Raw genomic sequence first — 23,027 nt, forward strand, 5'->3', positions numbered from 1 at the left:
CACACCCAGCATTGATAATCTCATGTCCTTTATGTTTTGGCTTATCTTTAACATTATTTAAGATAAATTGAGTGTGAGTTTCAGATCTTGAATAATAATGTATCTTCCCAATTCTCATTTGTATCCTAACTGTCCTATTGCTCTCTGCATTTGGAATCTCATCCTTGTTAATCTCAGAACACTGTAAGAAGAGGCCCTTCAGGAAGACCAACGGAGAGAGGAAGCTGCTAGGGAACATTCTTGGATTTGTAGACATTTACTTTACAATATGTTTTGGCTTCCATTCTAGTGAGAAGGTTGGGGATGAGGGGTTGATAGGACCCCAGGAAAGCTGCATGAAGTGTGTGTTCCTCCTCTCCATAGCCCTATTCACTATCGACACTTATTCATTGTTTTTATAGAGATCAAATATGACTCAAATGACCATCAACTACATCCTAGTCCAAAGGGTCTGGCGTATAGCCATCAAGAACATAATTGGTGGATGTATCACAAGGAGTCAGGAGCTGAGGAGAGACCCTCAAAAGATACTGTGGGCTGAATAATGGGAACCTCCCCACAACATACTCATGAACACCTAAAACACTTAAGCACATACTCCAGCTTGTAAGAAACTGAGGGAGGTTTCCAGGCACTAGAAACAAAGAATGTTGAGCAATTAGGTAGGCTTGTGCTGAAGCTGCAGCATGTGGAGTAGGTGGTAGGGTGTTAGTCTTGGTAATCTGGTGTTTAGGTTTTAATACATCAATACTCCAAAAGGACTATTGGAAAAATAGAACATCTAATTCTCTTATGGGTTGAAAATGAAATCATAATGGAAAAAAGGAATAGAAGAATATAGTATTTTAAAATATGGGGAGATGACAGAGGATGAGATGGTTGGATGGCATCACCAACTCGGACATGAGTTTGAGCAAGCTCTGGGAGTTGGTGATGGACAGGAAAGGCTGATGTGCTGCAATCCATGGGGTCGCAAAGAGTTTGACATGACTGAGCAACTGAACTGACTTTGGATTAGATAATGATTTCTTAGATGTGATTCCTAAATCACAGGAAACCAAAGGAAAAACAGGTAACTTTGACTTCAAAACTTAAAAAACTGTTTCAAAGGATACTCAAAATAAGTCTCCCACATAATGGGAGAAAATATTTGCAAATCATGTAAGTGTCCAGTGTCCAGAATATATAAAGAACTCTTATAATTCAACAGCTAAAAAACTCCAAATAACTCAATTTTAAAATGGGCAAAGGACTTGAATAGGCATTTCTCCAAAGATACACAGTTGGACAACAAACACATGAAAAGATCCTCAACACCGTTAGTTATAAAAGAAATACAAATTAAAATGGATAATGAAATGATAAAGTGGTAATGAGATACCACTTCACATCCCCTAGTAGAGCTAAACAATAAAAATGATGGATAAGTCTCAGTGAGAATGTGGAGAAACTGGAATCCTCTTATGTTTTTGATGGGCATGTTAATATAACTGCTCTGGAAAAGTTTTGACAGCTCTAAAAAAGTTAAACAGAGTTATCTACTGCTTCTTGGTATATACCCATAAGGAAAGCATATGTTTACACAAGTACATACAAGTGTTCATAGCAACATTAGTTATAGCTGAAAAGTGGAAAATAAAATATTGATGGATAAGCAAATTGTGGTATATTCATGTAATTGAATATTCTTCAGCCATAAAAAGCAATGAAGTACCACTATATATCAACTATCACATAGATGAATCTTGAAAACATGGCAAGAGAAGGAATCGAAAACAAAAGGCTAGGTATTATATGATTCCATTTGCATGAAATCTATAGGGACAGAAAATAGATCTGTGGTTGCTGGGGGCTGGAGAGAGAGAATGGGGAGTGACTGCTAATGTGTTTAAGTTTCTTTGGGGGATGATTAAAATATCCTGGAATTAGTGGTGATAGTTGTACCTTGTGAGTATACTATAAACTACTGACTTGTACACTTTAAAAAGGTGAATTTTATGGTGTGTGAATTGTATCTTAAAAAAATTAAAAATCTAGAGGACAAATATATTCATCCTTAGGAAAATTTATAGCTTGAAATGTTTATGAAGGAAAAGAAGAAGAGGTAATTAATATAATTATGTAAAAATAATTTATATACTTAATGAGCTAAGCTTTTTACTCAAGAGTCGGAAAGAGAAACTAAACCTAATGAAAGTAAGAGAAAATATTAGAGATGAGAGAATAAGCAATATAATTTAATTGAGGATCAATTACACCAAGAGCAAGTTCTTTACAAAGTCCGATAATATAAATACTTGCGGCAAGACTAGCCAAGAAAGAGGAGAATGGGCACAAATTGATGTTAGTATGAATGCAAAAAGAAATATAATTTCTGATACAGTAGAGATTTTAGAGGACCATAGAAGAAATCAAGGCTAGTCTTATATTTTCATTTTTGTATTCAGACTGAATGGACAATTTCCTGGGAAATATAATCTACAAAAACAAAATGAAGTTGAAAACCTGAATCAATTTAGACTCACTAAAGACATTTAATAAACACTTTGAAACCTATTATCCAAACCTCACATTAATGTATATAATTTTACAGTAGAGTTCTGCTAAACATTCAAAGTATAAATCATTTCAGTCTTATACAGAGTTAAGAAAGGGGAAACATGCCCCAAATTATATATGATTAATATGATTTTAGAACCAAAGGTAAAAAAGTCACATTACGAGAAAGAAAAATTAGGGACCATTCTCATTTATGAACACAGAAGCAAAAGTCACAAATAAAATGTTACCTAGTGAATCTAGCCATGCCTTTATAAAATAGTACAGTGAACAAAATGGGTTTATCCCAGCATATAAAAATGGTTTAATATTAGGCAATTTACTGATATGTATCACTGCAGTATTGGATTAAAGAAAAAAATGGTATCATAGATGTAGCAAAGTGTCATTCAACAAAATCCAGTGTTCATGCATGGCAAAAATCAGCACACTAGCAACAGAATGGATTCCCTTAACCTGAAAAGGGTTATCTGTCAAAAAAACCTACAGGAAATAGAAAACCTAATGGTGAAAAATTAGAGGAATAAAGGAAGGGTGCCTGTTCTCATCACATCACCTGCTGTAAATTACAGTCTGTACGTCTTTGCTAGCATTGCAAAACGAGAGAGAGGAAAACTATACAGATGGGAAAGGAAGAAACTAAAATATGCCGATGATAGAACTGTCCACAGAGGAAATTCAAGTGAATTTCTATTATAACTAGTAGATAGAATCCATGAAATTCTGAATACATTAGCAATAAAAAATCAATTAAAATTATACTATGAACAGTTATTAGTAAATGAATTTTTAATTATATGGAAGAACTTCCTAATATGAAATGATTGAATAAAAGGAAACCTGTACCAGTTTTGTGGATGGGAAGATTCAGTATTGATTTGTAAATTTAATGCAAACTTAACCAAACTTTCAGAAATAACTTGTCGACTTGAGAGTTAGTCTCAGAATTCAAATGAATGAGTAAAGGGTCAAAAATAATTAACATAATTTCCAAGAATAACAAGGTAGGGCAACTCCTTTCAATTATCAAGATTTATCATGGAGTTATAATTAAGAAAATGTGATACGGATGCAAGAATAGCCACATAGAATAGAAGAGAGATCTCAGACATAAACCCATGCTTATTTGAGCATCTGATCAACAAGAGGTGGTGTTACAAGTTGCTGGAAAAAAATTCACTGATCCTAGGAATTTTTTCTATTCACATGGAAAAGATACAATTAGATCACAGAATACATATTAATAAATTAAAGATCTTCATGTGAGATGCAAAGCTTTAAAACTTCTCAAACAGGTGAATGTATATATGACCTTGAAGGCAGTTAAGTGTTTCTTAGATAATCCCCCAAATATAAAATGTCAAGGAAAAATATTAATACAGTTGGTTAAATTATAATACGCACTGTTTTATATCATTATCAAAACGTAAGGCTAAGCCCCAAACTGGAAGTAGACTGTTGAAATATGTAAAAACAACAAATGACTACCAATTAATAAGAAGGAACCCCATCCCATAGAAAAATAGGCAAAGGGCATTATTTTCAGAAAGGACACCCGAATGGACAAAGAGATTTGAATAGGTGCTAGACCTCCTGTGAAAGTGAAAGTTGCTCAGTTGTGTCCGATTCTGCGACTCCATGGACGTCCATGGAATTCTCCAGGCCAGATACTGGAGTGGGTAGCCTTTCCCTTCCCCAGGGAATCTTCCTGACTCAGGAATCTAACCCGGGTCTCCCGCATTGTAGGTGAATTCTTTACCAGCTGAGCTACCAGGGAAGCCTATGATGAATTAAATTTAAAACCACCATGACATTTCACTTTGACCAAATAGAAAAATTGAAAAATCTGACAATTCCGAATACAGATGACGACACGGAGAAACAGGGACCTTCATACACTGCCCTGGGAAGTGAGAAGAACAACTACTCTGGATAGATGTTAGATGAAGACGTGCGACCCTCAAGACCCAGCAGTCCTGCGCTTGTGTATGCTCTCACAATGAGCATAGGGGCAGCAGGCAGAAGACTTGCTTAAACAGGAAATCCACACGAATGTCTGACGACAGGACAATGCAAGCAAACTATGGTGGTTGCGGTTTAGACGCTAAGCCATGTCCAACTCTTGAAACCCCGCGGGCTGTGGCCTGCCAGGCTCCTCTGTCCATAGAATTTTCCAGGCAAGAATACTGGAGTGGGTTGCCATTTCCTTCTCCAGGGGATGTTCCTGACCGCGGATCGAACCCGGGTCTCCTGCACTCCAGGCAGATTCTTAACTGACTGAGCTACCAGGGAAGCCTGGTACAAACTATACTGCAGTTCAAATGCACAAAATCACTCTTTTATTTTTAAACCTATCATCTCAAAGAAAGCAAGCTGTCAAATGATATGGGTAGTATGGTACAGTTCATGTAAAGTTTAAAAACATACAAATGCAGGAGTGTATCTTGCTGATGGATATATACATATATAGTAATATAAAATATAAAAGGGTTTGTGGAAGTGCTGAAAGTCAAATCCTGGGAGGTGCTCCCGTGAGCGTAGGGAGAGGGGAATGAGATTGGGAAGGGCAATCGGTGGGCTATAGTGCTAGCTATTGATCTCTGCCTGGGAGAAAGGCCACACACGAAACTTGTGGGCTTGTTTTGATGACCTTGAACAGGGGTCATGCTTACTTTGGCTTGGCATGTCAGGAGGTTTGGAATTTGCTCTGGGACTTGGTGTGCCTTGTGTACTGGGGTGTGTGTGTGGGAGCCGTGCTCCCAGACCTCCTGATACCTCCTCCACATGTGCAAGGGCTGGGCTCTTGGCCTCAATTTATGGTATCTGTAACGGTTGTGATCCTGTTATCCTGAAGGGCAGTGTTGGAAGGACAGTCCTGTTGTAGCTCTGAAACGAACCTGTCATGTGGTAACATTGTGAATCTGGGTTGCAGGCGGATTCTTTACCAGCTAAGCTGCCAGGGAAGCTGGCAACCCTTCTGCAACAGAATTAAGATATGGTCCAGGTTTCTCTCTACAGGACCCAGAGTCTGCTATGGACCTTGTTTAGGGGTCCAGGGACCAGGGGGAATGAGGACTTTTTTTTTTTTTAAAACCTTCCTGCTTAAATTCTCAGAGCACTCCACACAGCCTGCTTTGGGGCAACTGTATATACCCTGCTTGAGGGACAGGTTTTAAGCTCCTGTTAACAAAGGCATTGGCAGCAGAAGCTGAGGGAGCTGTGAGGGAACCGGTCAGCCTCTGGTGAAGTGGGAGACTTCGGGGAACCTGAGTAGCTTCTGTCTCCTCCTGCCTAGTCTTTCGTGGTGGGGAGAGCTGGGAGAATCCTTGGGTTCTCTCCACAGCCATTGGCTGTGCTGTAGGCTGGATGAGGGGTCAGGGGGGAGCAGGTGAAACTGAGGAGTGGCATAGGTGGTCGTCAAAGGGGCCCAGTTCTCCCTGGCCCTCTCTCCTCTGTCCCACAGGGAGGGAAATTTCTCTTGCCTGTGGGTCCACTGTCTTTTTTGAAGCATGACTCGGCATCCTGGAGGAAAGAGCTGCTGTGCCTGACTGCCTTGAAGGTCCACCCGGTGCGGGGGGGTGCCCAGCCTTCTGGAATATGCCTTCTCCCCCTTCCACCCATGAGGGTCTCCCTCAGCCTCACTCCAACCCTGAAGCAGAATGACTGGCAAGAGAGACCCTGGGACTGGCTCCAGACACAGCTTGCCCACAGATTCTCAGGAAGCCTCTAGCAAGTCTCTGGACTTCAGCTTCCTCACGTGTAAAGTGGAATTGGTCTCAACATTCCTTTCTAGTCCAGATGGGAATAGCATGGTATTGTACACAGGCCTCAAACCCGTAGCCTCTGGGTGGCATCTGGGCGGCATCTGGGCCTCTGACATGTACAGTTTGGCTTGCACAGTGTTTTAAAAAATTTGAAATCATTGCCAACAATTAAAAATTTGGAGATTTCACCTTCAAAGGGAGATTCTGTCTTCTCCTGAAAAGCAGGAAGCTATGCCAGCTATGAGTTCCTAATCCCACAACATCCACGGCAGAGATGGATGGCATATGCCCTGTGCAGGGAGGCCCACGCCTCAGAGGCTGGCGGTCACTCTGGCCACACCAGGCATTGAAGATATTTGAGTGAAAGCACAGGCTTTGGAGTCCCCAGACCTCAGATAAATGTATTAACCTCTCTAAGGCTCAGTTTCCTCGTCTCTAGAATGGAGCTCCTTATAGCACCTCCTCATGGAAGCAGTATCAGGATCCCATGTAGAGTCTTTGGCCCGTTGTCAGGCTGTCTTTTATTATCAGCATCATTATTGTTACTATAATACCTGTAACAAGTTGTCCCAGGTGAACTCAATCTGGAATTTGAAGTTTCTGGCAGCTTGTGATGGTGGAGGGTGAATGGGGTCAAAGGCCTGGTTTCATGTGTATGGGAGGTTGGTCTGTGGGAAGGGGCTTTATGGCAGAAGGTAGCTGTCCTGCAAAGTATTATCTCTTGAGGGGCCTAGGTGGAAGTGACAGCTGTCACCCAGGTGCCCAGACCAGGAGCCTGAGCAAGAGAGCATGAGTCACTGGAGGCGCCACTGGTGGAGGCCTAGAGCCTCTGGAAAGCAGGCATTGCCAAAGGGACCTGATTGGCACCCATTGGCTCAAGAGATTAGGACATCTGGTCACTCACACTTAGAGACTCCCCTACTATGCTTTACACTGCCTCCCACCTCCCCATGCAGCTCTGCTGATACCGAGCCATAAGGCCCTGAGTACTCTGCCAGGCTCCTCTGTCCATGGGGATTCTTCAGGCAAGAATACTGGAGTGGGTTGCCATGCTCTCCTCCAGGAGATCTTCCCAACCTAGGGATCGAACCCAGGTCTCCCGCATTGCAGGTGGATTCTTTACCAGCTAAGCCACCAGGCAGGCTTGCAACCCTTCTACATCAGAATTAAGATATGGTTCAGGTTTCTCTGTATGGGACACAGAGGCCGCATTGGGCCTGGTCTAGATCAGGTCAGGGGCTTGTTTTGCTGCAGGAAGGACCTGGATCAGATAAGGAGAAGAACTTCCTCACAGTGAGGTGGCTGAATACTGGACATGTTCCCATGAGAGACTGTACAAGCCAGGCTCTCTCTCCATCAAACACCTCAGTGAGGGTTGAATTATATGGGTGGAGAGTCCAGAGCTTCTCAGGCAGCAGGTCCAGGTAACCCCGCATGATCACTATCATTTTTTCATTTGAGAATCAGCTCCAGCATCACTTGGCATCACCAGGAAGAGGATTCCCTACTTGGCTGGTTTCCTTAGTGCAGTTCAGTCAGGGGCAGGGTAGGGGCAGGCACAAGCAGATGGGCTGTCTTGGATTTACTGCCCTGCCTGGCATGGAACAGCCTCTCCACTGAGGACTGAACCATAGGAGACAGGCTTGAGATGGGCAGTTAAGTAAGAACCAGAGCTCTTGTGCTGGTGAGTTTTCTTCAGCCAGCAGAAGCTGCTGCTGGAGCTGGAGCTGGTCTGACATGGCCTTGCCCTGGGAAGCATTCCAGACGAGTCCCACCTCTTTGGAAGGACAGATATTCCGCCACCCCCTGCAGGATTCTGCCCTTACTGACTTGTGCTGTAATGATTTGGGTGTGGGGATGCTGCTGTTGCCTCCTCCCAGTTTGGCTGAGGTGAGGCTTGTCCTGACATGGGACCCTGACCTGGTGCTGGGGGACTCCAGGATCTACCTGGCTGTGTCTTTGCGTTGAAGGGTTCTTGCCTCTGATGGGTGGAGAGGGGAGGTTTGGAGAGGACAGCCCACTTGTACAGACAGTTAGTTGGGGGGATCTTTGGCAATTCCTTCCTGCTCTGCAGGAACTGGAGGTTCTGAGCCGCCTTGATCTCCTTGGAGATCTTTGGGACTAATCTGCACTCCCTTTCATATCTCTGGCCTTGAAGCAGAATTCTGCCCACCCTGGCTGATGGGTGAAAGTTCATCAGAGGTCCCTTTGCTTTAAATCAGTACAGTATTCCTTCAAGACAGTCCTTGTGCCCCATTTGCGACAACCCTGGGAGTAGGGGCGGGATCTCTCCAGGATGTCCCTGGACCAGCTGAGCCCCATTGGCTTGGAGCCTAAGCCAAGATATACCCCAGCCCCTGCCCCCAGCCCAGTGTTAGCTTTTGACCATAAATGGCTGACACCCCCTGCCCTAGCAGCCTCCCAGCCCCCATTCACTCCCCTCCCAGCTCTTCGCCTTGACTGCAATCTCCCCCCAAGTTGCTCCCTCCTCACCCCCATTCCTACCTCAGGTTCATGTCCCCCTTTATGGCCAAGGTGAAGATGTTGGAGAGGTTCCCCCCCGGCGAGCAGCCGCAGATCAGGATGGCTAGGGCCTCGACGTTGTTCAGCTGGAAGAACTTGCCCAGTCCAAAGGCAGTGAGGGGCATGATGCCAAACTGCGCCACCAGGGCGACGGCCAGCCCCTTGGGCCTCCAGAAGTGCGCCTTGATCTTGCTGAACTCCATGGTGCAGCCCAGCGAGAGCATGATGGTTAATAGCATGATCACCAGAATGATGCTCAGCGCCCGGTCGGTGGGCCGCTTGCCGAAGTTGTGCGGGAGGGAGAAGTTGAACGGGGAAGACTCATTGAAGGCCTCCATCCTCCTGGAAGGCAGCGGTGGAAGAAAGGCTGAAGACCCCGTGCACCCCTGGTTGGTCTACTGACTCCCTGCCCTGCCAACTCCCTGCCCTGCCCAGTCCTTGCTGGGTGCCTTCCTCAATCACTTCCCAGGGCAGGGAGCTTCAGGGCAAAATGTAGATCTGAGCAAATAGAAGGATTATGCAACTGGCTGTTCTTTCTCTGGCTTTGGCCGCAAAAGAGAGAGAGTGTGCCCAGAGCCTTTTCTGTAGGGCTGTTCTTGCCCCTCCTGAATTCCTCAGCCTCTCTGCCTTCCCGGATGCCACTCACACCTCTTCTCACCTCCTGGCTGCTTCTGGAACAAGAGGCCTTATATTTCTTCTCCACATCCCCCCACCGCTCCCCCACTCCCACCTCCGAGCACGCCCACAGGCACTGTGTCCTGAGGACCGATCTGGGTCCAGCCCCTCTTTCTCTGCTCCGTCCCAGAGGCCACAGTTTCTCATTCAGGGGAAGGTGCCTCCCCTTGTCCAGACCCAAGGAAGTAACAAGAGTTGAATTTTACCTTTCCTTCTTGGAAAGGAGGTTGTGGGACAGAGGACAGGCGAATTACTGGCTTCTAGATGTGTCCATGACCCTTCTCCTGAAAGAGGAGAAGTGCCTGTGTCCTTCCCACTCAGGCTGGGAAACTCTTGTCTTAACCCCAAACCTGGCCACACAAGTTCTGGGGGAGGAACATGCCCCCAAGCAGGCTTACCACCAGGGAGGAGCCTGATGGGATGACCCAGGGGCTGGAAGGAAGCCTGGGGGCACTTTGCCCAAAGGGCTGCTCTGAGGGAACCCTGGCTGGGGAGATGTGTTGCAGTCAACAGCCGGAGGAGCCCTGCTGCTTGGGAGACTTGCCTAGAAGGAAGCAGGAATGCAGGTTTTTCCTGATTTCCTGACTGCTCTACTTTTGCTCTGCACCTATCCGGGAGCCAGGTTCTGCATGATGGTGGCAGTGGACAGAGGCAGGCACACCTGCTGGTCTCTCTCCTCCCATCGCAGCCTTGGAAAGTCAAGCATCTTCAGCGAGGGACAAGGAGCAGCATCAAAAGAATTGCCTCTAGCTTGGGCTGGAATCCAAGGGGCCTATATGGGATCTCATGTCTTCATCTTTGCTGAAACACAAGATAAGGAGTTCAGTGTGAGGCTCCAGAGGATAGGACAGGGACCAGAATGTGAACCACTCTGTAGGGAAGGTGGAGATAGATTTTGTCTTGATGTGAGGAACCACCCAAAAATTCCAGCTCTCCACTAATGGCCCCAGGGCCTCCTGAATCTTGCATAGATAAGGGTTGAGGGATAGGATCTGCACATTGTGCGCTCAAGAAGGCTGCTCTCTGGAGTTTTGCAGGTCACAGAGCTACACACTGTGACCTCAGTGACATGAAATTGAAGTCCTTTTCCCTCTGAGAGTCTCTGACACTAATGATTTCCTGGTGCTTGAGTTGGTCTGGCCTCAAGGAAAGGGACAGGACAAGTGGGAATGTTTAGATGCTCATTGGGTGGGTGGGGTGTGGACTGAATGTGCCTGGAAAGTCGGCGTAGGCCCAAAAAAGGCTGCTTTCGTTCTCTAAAGCTGGTCAGAAGAGACCCCCTAATGGAATGCTAGGGGAGAATTACTGATCATCAACTGAGTACTAGGCACTGTGGGAGCATTAAAAACTATATAATCCACGTTCCTGCCCTCAGGAGACTTGCCGTCCACATGACGATTCACAATGCAAAGCAAAGAGTAATCAAGGGCAGAGTCCAGGCTGTGCACTGCATAATGCTAGGGACGCCACACACTCGGACACCCTGTGCAACCACAGGTGTTTACACATCTGCCTTATGCCCAGGGAGGTGAGGAGTAATCAATCAGTATCTGTTAGAAGGGTTTCATGCTGTCTGGTTGACAGCATGGCGGCAGGGGCTGCTGAGGCGGCGGCGGCCTTGGTGGATGTAGGCTCAGCCAGGCAATTTGAGGAGCTGTTGTGCTTTAGAGCCAAGTCCCTCCTTGTGGTCCATTTCTGGGCACCATGGACTCCACGGTGCATCAGATGAACGGTGTGATGGCAGAGCTAGCAGAGAGCATTCCCAGGTTTCAAGCATGAAGAAATATTTCCAAGGAGTTTTAGTGCAGTGAAGGTTTTCGGACTTCAGATGCCCTTGATATCCTGCGGAATGCTTTGGTTTTACTAGTATTCCTGGTCTGGCCTCAGGCAGCTTTGCCTGCCACCATTGCCTTTGTCTTATTAAGAGTTCATCTTCTGGGAGCTCTTTAGAGGGGAGGCACATGTAGTGATCCTCCTGGCTTCAGCAGGAGTTTCAAGAACCTCATTTACTTCCCAGAAGAGTTTTCAGTGAGGGACCCTACTGGAAACCAGCAGGAATATGAGACGAGATCGGCTTTTAGGAACATATAGGAATTTGATTTTGTGAGTCAAGATGCTACTTGTTTTGTTCTGGCTTAAGACTGTTATCTTGTTTCACCTTAGTATTGCCTGTTTTTTGATTTGTATTACTTGGTGATTAGAATCCAGTAGTGCCAGGTTGGGGATCTTCACTGAGCCTGGCCCAGTGGCCAGTGTTCACCAGATGTTGGTCGAAAGAGTGACTGTGATGAGTGCCTTTGTCATCACCTTTCTGCTCTTGGTCTGAGTGTGGAATTGTACGAAAGAAAATGGCACAGACGTTTCTTAGACTTTAGAAAGAGTCTCTTTTAAACACCTGTCTCTGAATGCTTTGCCTTCTCTTTGTTCTTTTTTCATTTTTATTGGACAGTTGGGGCTTCTCAGGTGGTGCAGTGGTGAAGAATCTGGAGATTCTTCATCAAGAGGTGTAAGAGACACAGTTTCAGTCCCTGGGTTGGGAGGATCCCCTGGAGGAGGAAATGGCAACCCATTCTAGTATTCCTGCTGGTAAAATTCCATGAACAGAGGAGCCTGGCGGGCTAGTGCCCAGGGGGTCACAAACAGTTGGACATGACTGAGCTACTGAGCATATACATTGGACAGTTGACACTGATTTTAAAATGTATATAGTTTTTCACATTAAAAAATGAAAAGAATTTAAAATATTGCTTCAAAAGAGCATCCTAAAGAAAAAAGAACTAAGGTAGTAAAAGAGCACCCCAAAATATATGAGATGAAAAGTATAAATGAAAGTCAAATAACTACCTCAAACTGTATTATTGTCGTTTATTTGGATAGAAACCCCAGATTGGTTAAAGTTATAGATAAAGATAGTATTTCAAGCCCAGTGGAAATCTTTCACCCTTGGAAAAATACATGCATATATATTTAAAAACCCTTTAATAATGTAACTTTTCAATACATTTCCTGTAGGTAAAAATGTGAATTCCCCATCCTGGAATGTGAAGTCAAGTGGGCCTTAGAAAGCATCACTACGAACAAAGTTACTGGAGGTGATGGAATTCCAGTTGAGCTATTTCAAATCCTGAAAGATGATGCTGTGAAAGTGCTGCACTCTATATGCCAGCAAATTTGGAAAACTCAGCAGTGGCCACAGGACTGGAAAGGGTCAGTTTTCATTCCAATCCCAAAGAAAGGCAATGCCAAAGAATGCTCAAACTACCACACAATTGCACTCATCTCACATGCTAGTAAAGTAATGCTCAAAATTCTCCAAGCTAGGCTTCAGCAATACGTGAACTGTGAACTTCCAGATGTTCAAGCTGGTTTTAGAAAAGACAGAGGAGCCAGAGATCAAATTGCGAACATCTGCTGGATCATCGAAAAAGCAAGAGAGTTCCAGAAAAACATCTATTTCTGCATTATTGACTATGCCAAAGCCTTTGACTGTGTGGATCACAATAAACTGTGGAAAATTCTGAAAGAGATAAGAATACCAGACCACCTGACCTGCCTCTCGAGAAACATGTATGCAGGTCAGGAAGCAACAGTTAGAACTGGACATGGAACAACAGGCTGGTTCCAAATAGGAAAAGGAGTACATCAAGGCTGTATATTGTCACCCTGCTTATTTAACTTCTGTGCAGAGTACATCATGAGAAATGCTGGGCTGGAAGAAGCACAAGCTGGAATCAAGATTGCCGGGAGAAATATCAATCACCTCAGATATGCAGATGACACCACCCTTAAGGCAGAAAGTGAAGAGGCACTAAAAAGCCTCTTGATGAAAGTGAAAGAGGAGAGTGAAAAAGTTGGCTTAAAGCTCAACATTCAGAAAACGAAGATAATGGCATCTGGTCCCATCACTTCATGGGAAATAGATGGGGAAACAGTGGAAACAGTGTCAGACTTTATTTTTTGGGTTCCAAAATCACCAGATGGTGATTGCAGCTATGAAATTAAAAGACGCTTACTCCTTGGAAGGAAAGTTATGACCAACCTAGACAGCATATTAAAAACCAGAGACATTACTTTGCCAACAAAGGTCCATCTAGTCAAGGCTATGGTTTTTCCAATAGTCATGTATGGATGTGAGAGTTGGACTATAAAGAAAGCTGAGTACCAAAGAATTGATGCTTTTGAACTGTGGTGTTGGAGAAGACTCTTGAGAGTCTCTTGGGCTGTGATCCAACCAGTCCATCCTAAAGGAGATCAGTCCTGGGTGTTCACTGGAAGGGCTGATGTTGAAGCTGAAACTCCAGTACTCTGGCCACCTGATGCGAAGAGCTGACTTATTGGAAAAGACCCTGATTCTGGGAAAGATTGGGGGCAGGAGGAGAAGGGGATGACAGAGGATGAGATGTTTGGATGGCATCACCAACTCAATGGACATGGGTTTGGGTAGCCCCTGGGAGTTGGTGATGGACAGGGAGGCCTGGAGTGCTGCAGTTCATGGGGTCACAAAGAATCGGACACGACTGAGCGACTGAACTGAACTGAAACTGGATACTAAGCCATTTAATTTCTGTCGACTCTTTGTCCTTTCCCCTTTTCAGAAAACCAAAGTTCTACCTCCAACTGTGAATCTTTTCCTTTTGAAAACACATCTTCTTGCTCTCATCTCGCTTCCTTCCTGACTCTTCCCTTATCCATTTGGTTTGTTCCTTTGCAAAGAATGGAAAAATCTCTTCTAGGAAGCTGACAGTCTTCATCCTTTTCTCCATATCTCCTCTGCACCTACTCTAATGCCATGAAATTTGGAAGGCAGACAGGTGTATTTTGTGTTACATTAATAATAACTGGCAGCTATTAAGCACATGCTATGTGACAGACACGGTGGTTTCAGTTACATTTCTTACTCAGTCCTCACAAAAGCCTCACGAAGTAGGTACTGTTACTATTATTTTACAGATTAGGAAAGTAAGGTTCAGAGAGGGTAAGCAATCTGCCCAGTTTGCACTGCTGTTGATTGGTGGAACTGATATTCACACGCATGTCTGAGAGCCTGGGTATGGACACCCAGCCTGGCTCTGTGCCCCTGGCCGTGATGCTGAGTTGTTTCGTTGTGTTCCTTCTTCTGCCCCATCCTACCTTCTACTCACCCTGCTTTTAAGACCTGGAACCTTTGACTGGAAAAGTCCTTGTAATTACATGTTTCTTCCCAAATTGGACTGGACTGGTTTTTTTCATGGACTGGATATGCCAAGTGACACAACATCCAAATGCTTTAATAAGGATAGTAGTAGTCGAGGGAATTTAATTAAAGGGCACTGCAGCTTCAGCTCTAGCAAAATGAATTGTTTTCCCATATTCTGAAATGTCATAAAAAGTCTTCAATCAGCTATTGCCCTTAACTCCCAAATTCTACTTAGAGAAAACGATCCTACAGAAATATTTGAGTGTGAGGTTATACATACAAGGATTTTCACTGCAGCACTGTTGGTAGCAGTGAAATGTTAGGAACAATCTTGTTGCAGTTGTTTCGTCGTGAAGTTGTGTCTGACTGTTTTGTGACCCCATGGACTGTAGCCCTCCAAGCTCCTCTGTCCATGGGATTTCCCAGGCAGGAATACTGGGAATGGTTTGCTATTTCCTTGTCCAGAGAAACTTCCTGACTCAGGGATCAAACCCGTGTCTCCTGCATTGACAGGCAGATTATTTATCACTGAGCCACCAGGAAAGCCTGTTGCAGACAACCTTAATGTCTATTAATAGGTGACTGGTTATGGTGCATTTAAGTGAATGTAGCCATTAAAAAAATATGCTGGTGATTTATGCTATGAAAGTGGCAGGAGAAATTAGAATTTTCCTTTCTTTTCTTGGAAATCATTCAATGATCATAAGAAAAATGGAGGGGAAAACTCACAGAAAACTCCTGCATGCCACAACAGAGAGAGAGCTGACACAGTAATAAATAAATAAAGGGGCATAGAGGAAAGACATAAGAATGGCAAACAAAATAGAGAGGAAATACAGATGTAAGGAGAGGGTAGAGAGAACATGATAGAAATAGAATATAGGAAAAGGAAAATTTAATACATATATAACTGGAGTCTCTTTAGAAGAAAACCAAAACAGTGGAGCATTTCACAGAGGAACGTATGTTTTTGAAATACAGAAGACTTTAATTTATACCCTGTATCATGGGAGGTTATCCCAGAAGAGTTAACTTAGAGATACTGTCCTGGTAAAGTTAGATTACAAGGATGATCCATCAAGGAAAATGACCAAGGGAAAGTGTTACCCAGGGGCTTTCTCAACAGCCAAATTTCCCTTCAGCTGTGAAGACATGGTCTCGAACCATGTGAAGAGAGGGTCTCAAACATGGAAGAATTCAGAGAATATCAATTCTATGAACCTTTCTTAAGGAAATAACCAGAGAATGAATGTTAGCCAACTAAGAGATAATTGAGGAAATTATGGGGAAAAAGATTGACAGCAAGTTTTGAATACATTTATTGTGAACCCGCTCCAGTATTCTTGCCTGGAGAATCCCCTAGACAGAGGAGCCTGACAGGATACGGTCCACAGGGTCACACAGAGTCAGACACAACTGAGCGAATGAGTGTGAAAGCTAAAGTAATTCTACACATTAGGGTGATTGAAAGTATGTAAAAATGATATGTCCTGAGAATATATAAACAACGTCTCTAATGGATATTTGCAGAGGAAGTGAGAGAGTAAGTGAGAAGCAGAATAAGTTTACTGATTGCTATACCTTTAATAACTGGGAGTCAAAAAATATTCATCAAAGCTGACATACCAGGTGATAAAATAAGCACTTTTAAATACAAAGGTAAATTCTGAGAAGTATATTACTGACTAAAACTGGCCAAGAGAGGAGACAAAAGAAAAGAAGAGGAAATATGCTGACTTTTTCTGCCATTGTTCACAGCAAGGAAGTAATAGATATTTGAAAACAGATAACAGAAAGCTGGAGGTATTAAAGTTTTTATTATAAAAGTAACTTCTAAAAGCTTTCAACAAGTCCACAGGCTACATGGTAAGAGATTATGAAAACCTATAAAATTGAAAAGTATAATATGGTATTAGTGTGATAGAACCAGAACTAAGGTTCTATCACAATAAATGTGTATCACAATGTTCTATCACAATAAATGTTCTATCACAATAAATGTCTAAATAGGCTTAACTCACCTATTTAAAGAAAAAGAAATTCAGATTATATTTCTCAGCAAAACTGACCTTATGCTGTTGTCAAGCAAATGACTCATCTAAGATAAAGTGTTTCCCAGAAGGCTGAAAATACATGTATAATGATGCATGAGGCAAATGCAAAGAAAAGAAAGCACGAGTCGTAATCTCAATATCACATCAGGTGACGATGAAGAAAGGCACTTTGTAACATTCAAAAATGCAATTCACAATGAGGATATAACAGTTATGAATGCCTGTCTACCAAGAAACAAGGAACAATATTCATAAAGCTAAAATTACAGGAGATACAGAAAAAATAGACAAGCAAACAAATAGTGGGAGACTTCAATTCACCTCTTTTCAATCAATGACCTTGAATAGTAGAAAAAATAAATTGGATGTAGTAGACCACAATTCCTTATCCAAAACCCTCTGTAATTTTCCAAAGTTTGAAAAGGTGATATGGTACATATCAGTTCAGTTCAGCCGTTCAGTCATGTCTGACTCTTTGCGACTCCATGAACTGCAGCACGCCAGGCCGCTCTGTCCATCACCAACTCCTGGAGTCCACCCAAACCCATGTCCATTGTGTCAGTGATGCCATCCAAGCATCTCATCCTCTGTCGTCCCCTTCTCCTCCTGGCCTCAATCTTTCTCAGCATCAGGGTCTTTTCAAATGAGCCAGCTCTCTGCATCAGGTGGCCAATGTATTGGAGTTCCCTTTAGGATGGACTGGTTGGATATCCTTGCAGTCCATGGGACTCTCAAGAGTCTTCTCCAACACCACAGTTCAAAAGCATCATAAACATATATTATATATCATCCCAATTGGTATTTGGGATGATATATAATATATATGAATTTGGGGCTTGGGGCAGTACCATAATCAAACACACTGATATTTCTGCTGTAAGTCATTATGATGGGATAAATAAGGACTACAGATAGCCTCATACCAGTTCATCACAGGGTTTGCTGTCAAAGGAACTACAGAGAAAAAGAAAAAAACTTTCAGATTTCAGAACATTTTGGTTTAGGAATTGAAGAGTTGAGAGGTGAATCTGTTTCTGATTCTGCAACAGAGTGAGCTTGAGGCTCAGAAAGCCAAAGTCTGACAGCAGGTGTTGCCGCAAAGGAAGGCTTTTTGTTTGCGGGGCCTCAAGCAATGAGTGGGAGATAAGTGTCAGACCCCTTCCAGTTTTGTCTTTGAGTTAGGAATGATTTAAAGAGGAATAACAAAGAAACCGAGATTCGTCATTGTTTTGCGACATTTCTTTGATTTTTTCCTGATTGTGGTTTAGGAAGTTTTTCGTTTACAATTCTCTGGGAAGGTAGTCCATGGCTTGGCGTGGAGGGGAGGTGGTGGTCTGTGAGCTCATCTTGTCCTGGAGAAACAACCTGAGTTTGTAAGTTAATGGTGATCTCTATAATAGTAATTTTAGCACATTAACGATGCTATCAACCACACCAATCTCAGTCATCTGACTGCTTGCTTAGTGTCCAGCTACCAAAGGACTGAGGTCAGAAGAGACAAGAAAGGGATTGTGGTCAGACAAGAAAAGCAAGGGAATAAAGTCTGGGATGGAGAGAGTAAGTATGAATGCAGTAAGGGAAACTGGTTCTTCTGGGCTTGGTTTCAATTTCACATAGGAAAAACCTTTAACCTGTAACTCTAAAAAAGGATGAAGTACCTTGAAGTGCCTGTCACTTCAAGGTGAGGTGGGGTGGATGAGATTCAGGCAAAGATGACCCTTTTTCATGAGACTCAATTTTTGTTATTCAGGCGCTAAGTCGTGTCTGACTCTTCGTGACCCCATCAACTGTAGCACGCCAAGCTTCCCTGTCTTTCACTATCTCCCAGAGTTCACTCAAACTCATGTCCATTGAGTCAATGGTGCCATCCAACCATCTCATCCTCTGTCACCCCCTTCTTCTCTTGTCCTCAATCTTTCCCAGCATCAGAGTCTTTTCCAATGAGTCAGCTCTTCACATCAGGTAGCCAAAGTATCAAAATAACTATCCAAACAGAGGTTCTAGGGTTACCCTGGTTGAAGGAGGGGATACGTTAGAAGGGGTTTTTTTTCCATCCTAAGCACTGCCTGTTAGTTGCAAGTCTCTTGTAGTTAAAGCAAAATGGCATCCTCTCTGTTGTAACACGTGGTTGGGAAATACGTATACAAGACAGCAAACATGGTCTTTCAAACACTCTCAGAGGATTGATCTCCTACAAAGTAAATATGAAAGTGCTGAAAGGTCCACGCGGGGTGTGGAAAGAGCAGCCATCTGATCCTTGTGCTTTCTATGGCTAGACATAATGATACCACTCCTGGAGGATGTCTGGACTTTTTCTAGTCCACAAAACACATCAGTAATTGTCTGATTCGGGGGCTTCAGTTGCTGGGGCCACAGCCAACTTTCAGGTGATCAGTGATACTGATTATCAAGAACCTGGCCCACCTCTGTGAACTCAGAGGCCTGGAGGATTCCCTGGAGCGAAGGCAGTGGTGGGTGGAGGGCATTAGGCCTTTGACAGACCAGGATTGACCTGACATTTATGAACTTGAACTGGGGGATGCGGAAGACAGTTCTTCACTATTAGTGAAGAAGTTCTTCAATGGTTCTCCCAGTATCTCCTGGGCTGTGATTACTGCCATGCTCACTGTGGTTCCTACTCCACTCAGCCTGGAAAATGCTGAGGCTGGTGGAGCAGAGTTTAGCTTCCCCTCCTGCAGCAACTTCTTACCCATGTGTAAGCAAATATTCCATGGTCAGGAGAGAGCAAAGGGCATAGCAGACTAAAGTCCCTGGGGACAGAGAGTTGTAAACCCAGAGGGTCAGCAGTCCTTTTTAACATTGATTTCTGTTCAGCTTAAACAGAATTACACAAGGGAAACAGGTAGAGTAGGCAGAAAGGGAAGATAAGCACAAAGAAGAAAACAAAGTCTCACCACCAGCAGAGAGCATGGTTAATATTTCAGCCTGGTGGTTTCCAACTGGGTTCTTGGAGGAGCTGAAGGTGCTTTTAGGATTCCAAAAATGAGAGTTAGAATTTAATTAAAGAAGTAGGGAAAAACCATGTAAAAGCTGCAGTAAACAAACATACAGGTGAGCTTGACTGAGCAGTAACCTGTGGGGACCTCCAACACAGGAGGATGTGTGTCTCTGCTGGCTCTGGGCATTCGGGTGCACGGGTCAAGACGTGTCTTGGTCGGCAGGCTGCAGCCTCATGGGAAGGTGCACTTGTGAGAAATCGCAAGGGTCCCAGGCGGCTCATGGTGCAGGTCTGGATTTGAGGCTCCCAGGCTTAGGGCCTTCCCTTTTGCACGTGGACATTGACCTTACAGGGGAGTCATAGCTTGCGCAGCAAGAGGTGAATTTGTAACACACTGTGGTGCTGTTCTTCTCTCTTCATGATCACATGATGGATCATTTTAGCATCTGTCTTTTGTGTTTATTACTGAAGCATGGTAAATATCTTTGAAAAGAAATAACTTTTAATAAGTGGCAGGATGATAACGGTGAATATTAACCTTTCCCGTCCCTAAACCCACACGAACCTTCATCCTGAGGTCCCTCCGCTGAATGTCTGGTGAGTTCTCTGGCCTTCAGAGGAGGATTTCAGAAATGCAGAGAGAAAGAAGCAGGGGAATATGCAGGTTTTTTATTTAAAACTTAAAACAGAGAGGAGTCTTGATTGCTTTCAAGACCAAGGTCTGAACAACAGTCTCAGAGGATTCGGGAGTGGGAGGAAAGAGAATCAGAGAGGAAGCCAGAGAGAAATGAAGCCCATTGGAAAGGTGTTGCACTCTGTCCCCGCATCCCACTCAGGGTCATGACTCCAGCCTGGGGATGGTCACCTGAATAAATCTGGGGGCTCTGTGAGCAAAGAGGACCTGTGATCTTTCCTGGGTGGGGCCTGAAGGAACCATTGAGATCTAGCCAGCCCCCTACCTGCTATGGACGCAGGATCCAGGTTTAGAAAAGAAACTGTGAAGAAAGGATGCAGAGGGGCCCTGTACCCTTTTTGAGGGTGGCAGGCCAGCCCTAAACCCTGCTGCTGCTTGTCTATTTCTAGTCTGATCTGACCTTCCAACCTCCTATGAATTCTGTGAAAACCCGTTTTTCTTTTAACATCCCTCCTTTTGTTTAAGACCATTAAAGTTGTTTTTCCCTGTGGTTTTCAATCAGGCACTCTGGCCCACACAAGATGCAAAAACATTATTATATTGGATTCCCCTTGCCATGGTGGGGGCTGGGGCATAGAGATACAGCATACAGGGCCTTAGAAGTCATTGTCAGGTTTTATTTCTTGGTCTGGGAGATCCATACTGAAGTCTGTATTTTATTATTCATTATATATATGCACTATTTGGACATAGAGAATATTTTGTAATAAATATGAACATTTGAAGAATCATTGGAATGAATGGAAATCTCATGCCTGTTTACTCAGGTTTCCATATGACACTCTGTTTGAATCAGGGACAAAGTAAGCTGGTCCTGTTTTCATTGATTTTGTGCTCTAAATTAGGAATAAGAAAGTCCTTAAAAAAAAAAGTCCTTTGTAGCAACAAACTGGATCTAGTAGGTAATTTTGTGTCCCGGCAATGCAACCTCTTCAGTGCAATGCTAGGGTGCACTGCCAGCTCTGACTGCCATTTGAAATCAGCTAAAATTCTGAAATCAAATAATCATGACATAGTGTTATCCAATGGGGTAATTTATTACCTCCACTTTAAATCTTTAAATTTGCCTCTCAGAATGTTGCCCAACTAGGCAAATTGCAAAAGAAAGCAGAAGAGAGAAGAAATACAAGAAAGTTGGAAATATGTTGTTTACAAAGTCAGAAGGAAAATTTTCAAGCACTTTTGGATTTTCTTTTATATCTGTGTGCTTGTAAATGATCTCTTTCTTTGGTTAAGTGTGAATGATTAGAACTTTATATGAGTTCTTATGTGAGCACAAGGAATGATATAATTTCTGTTTCTATTAAATAGAGAATCCGTACTCCAACTAAACATATGTTAAAACAGGTTGAAGGGGTGGCAAGTTATCATCAGCTGCCAGGAGCCCGAATGCCTCCATCTGATGCTGGGAGGAGGGTGGGCATGTTGGTCCATCTTTACATTCCCCGCAGCTCCTAGAGCACTGTGAGATAAACGTTTGCTGCAGTGGCGATCATATTGCAATGTATAAATGTATCAACTCAACATGCGCGTGTTAAACTTCCAGAATGTTACATGCCAATCATATCTGAATTTAGAAAAAAATGCTTTGTGCGTGCTAGATCTCCTGTTATTTTTACCAGAAAAAATAAAAATGAATACAAAATTTTAGCTGCCCTTGCCAATTCTACCACCAGATGGCAGCAAGTCACCTCTGGTGGGATTGCCCTACACCCAGGCCAGCTGGGGCTTGGGGACCAGAAAGTAAACAGGGGTGTGTGGAAAGGCCACGAAAAGGGTAGGAATGGCATGTTTGTTTGTTTTTTGTTTGCTTTTGGTTTTGGCCATGCCGCATGACTTGCGGGATCTGTTTTGGAAATTTTTTTGGAAAATTTTTAATTGATGTACAGTTGATTTACAAGCTGTGTTAGTTCCTGCTGTACAGCTAAGTGATTCAGTTATATACGTGTGTGCATGCATGCTCAGTCGTGTTTGACTCTTTGTGACCCCCATGGACCTTAGCCTGCCAAGCTCCTCTGTCCATGGAATTTTCCAGACAACAATAACGGGAGTGGGTTGCCGTTTCCTACTCCAGAGGATCTTCCTGACCCAGGGATCAAACCCATGCCTCTTGCATCTCCTTCATTGTTAGGTGGATTCTTTACCACTGTGCCACCTGGAAAGCCATATATATATATATGAATATATATATATTTTATGTATGTATGAGAATATATATAACACATATTCTTATATATATTGGGCTTCCCTGGTGGCTCAGACAGTAAAGAATCAGCCTGCAATGCAGGAGACCCTGGACCAATCTCTGGGTAGGAAGATCCCCTGGAGAAGGGAATGGCAACCCACTCCAGTATTCTTGTCAGGAGAATTGTTATATATGTGTGTGTGTGTGTGTGTGTGTGTGTGTGTGTGCGCGCGCATGCATGTGTGTGCTAAGTCCCTTCAGTTTTGTCTGACTCCTGTGACCCCATGGACTGTAGCCTGCCAGCCTCCTGTGTCCATGGGATTCTCCAGGTAAGAATACTGGAGTGGATGGCCATGCTATCCTCCAGCCAGTCTTCCCAACCCAGGGGTCGAACCTAGGTCTCCCACACTGCAGGCAGATTCTTTACCATCTGAGCCA

At 43.8% G+C, this 23,027-nt stretch overlaps 2 protein-coding genes across 10 annotated transcripts in view; one reads left to right on the top strand and one right to left on the bottom strand.

The window, feature by feature from the left end:
- The window catches only part of SLC10A1 (solute carrier family 10 member 1), a 25,134-nt gene extending 15,825 nt beyond the window's left edge, over positions 1-9,309 (bottom strand). The window contains exon 1 of the mRNA XM_027971954.2: positions 8,829-9,309. Coding sequence (XP_027827755.1) covers positions 8,829-9,184 — 356 coding nt within the window. The 5' untranslated portion in view covers positions 9,185-9,309. The remainder of the gene's footprint in view (positions 1-8,828) is intronic.
- SRSF5 (serine and arginine rich splicing factor 5) overlaps positions 1-14,726 on the top strand; it is a 36,264-nt gene extending 21,538 nt beyond the window's left edge. For all 9 annotated transcript variants that reach the window (XM_060418214.1, XM_060418216.1, XM_060418218.1 and 6 more), the window contains one exon: positions 12,534-14,726. In XM_060418214.1, coding sequence (XP_060274197.1) covers positions 12,820-13,851 — 1,032 coding nt within the window. In that variant the 5' untranslated portion in view covers positions 12,534-12,819 and the 3' untranslated portion in view covers positions 13,852-14,726. The remainder of the gene's footprint in view (positions 1-12,533) is intronic.
- Positions 14,727-23,027: the final 8,301 nt, after the last annotated feature.

Source organism: Ovis aries, chromosome 7 (genome assembly GCF_016772045.2).
Source record: "Ovis aries strain OAR_USU_Benz2616 breed Rambouillet chromosome 7, ARS-UI_Ramb_v3.0, whole genome shotgun sequence".
In the NCBI taxonomy this organism is placed as follows: domain Eukaryota; kingdom Metazoa; phylum Chordata; class Mammalia; order Artiodactyla; family Bovidae; genus Ovis; species Ovis aries.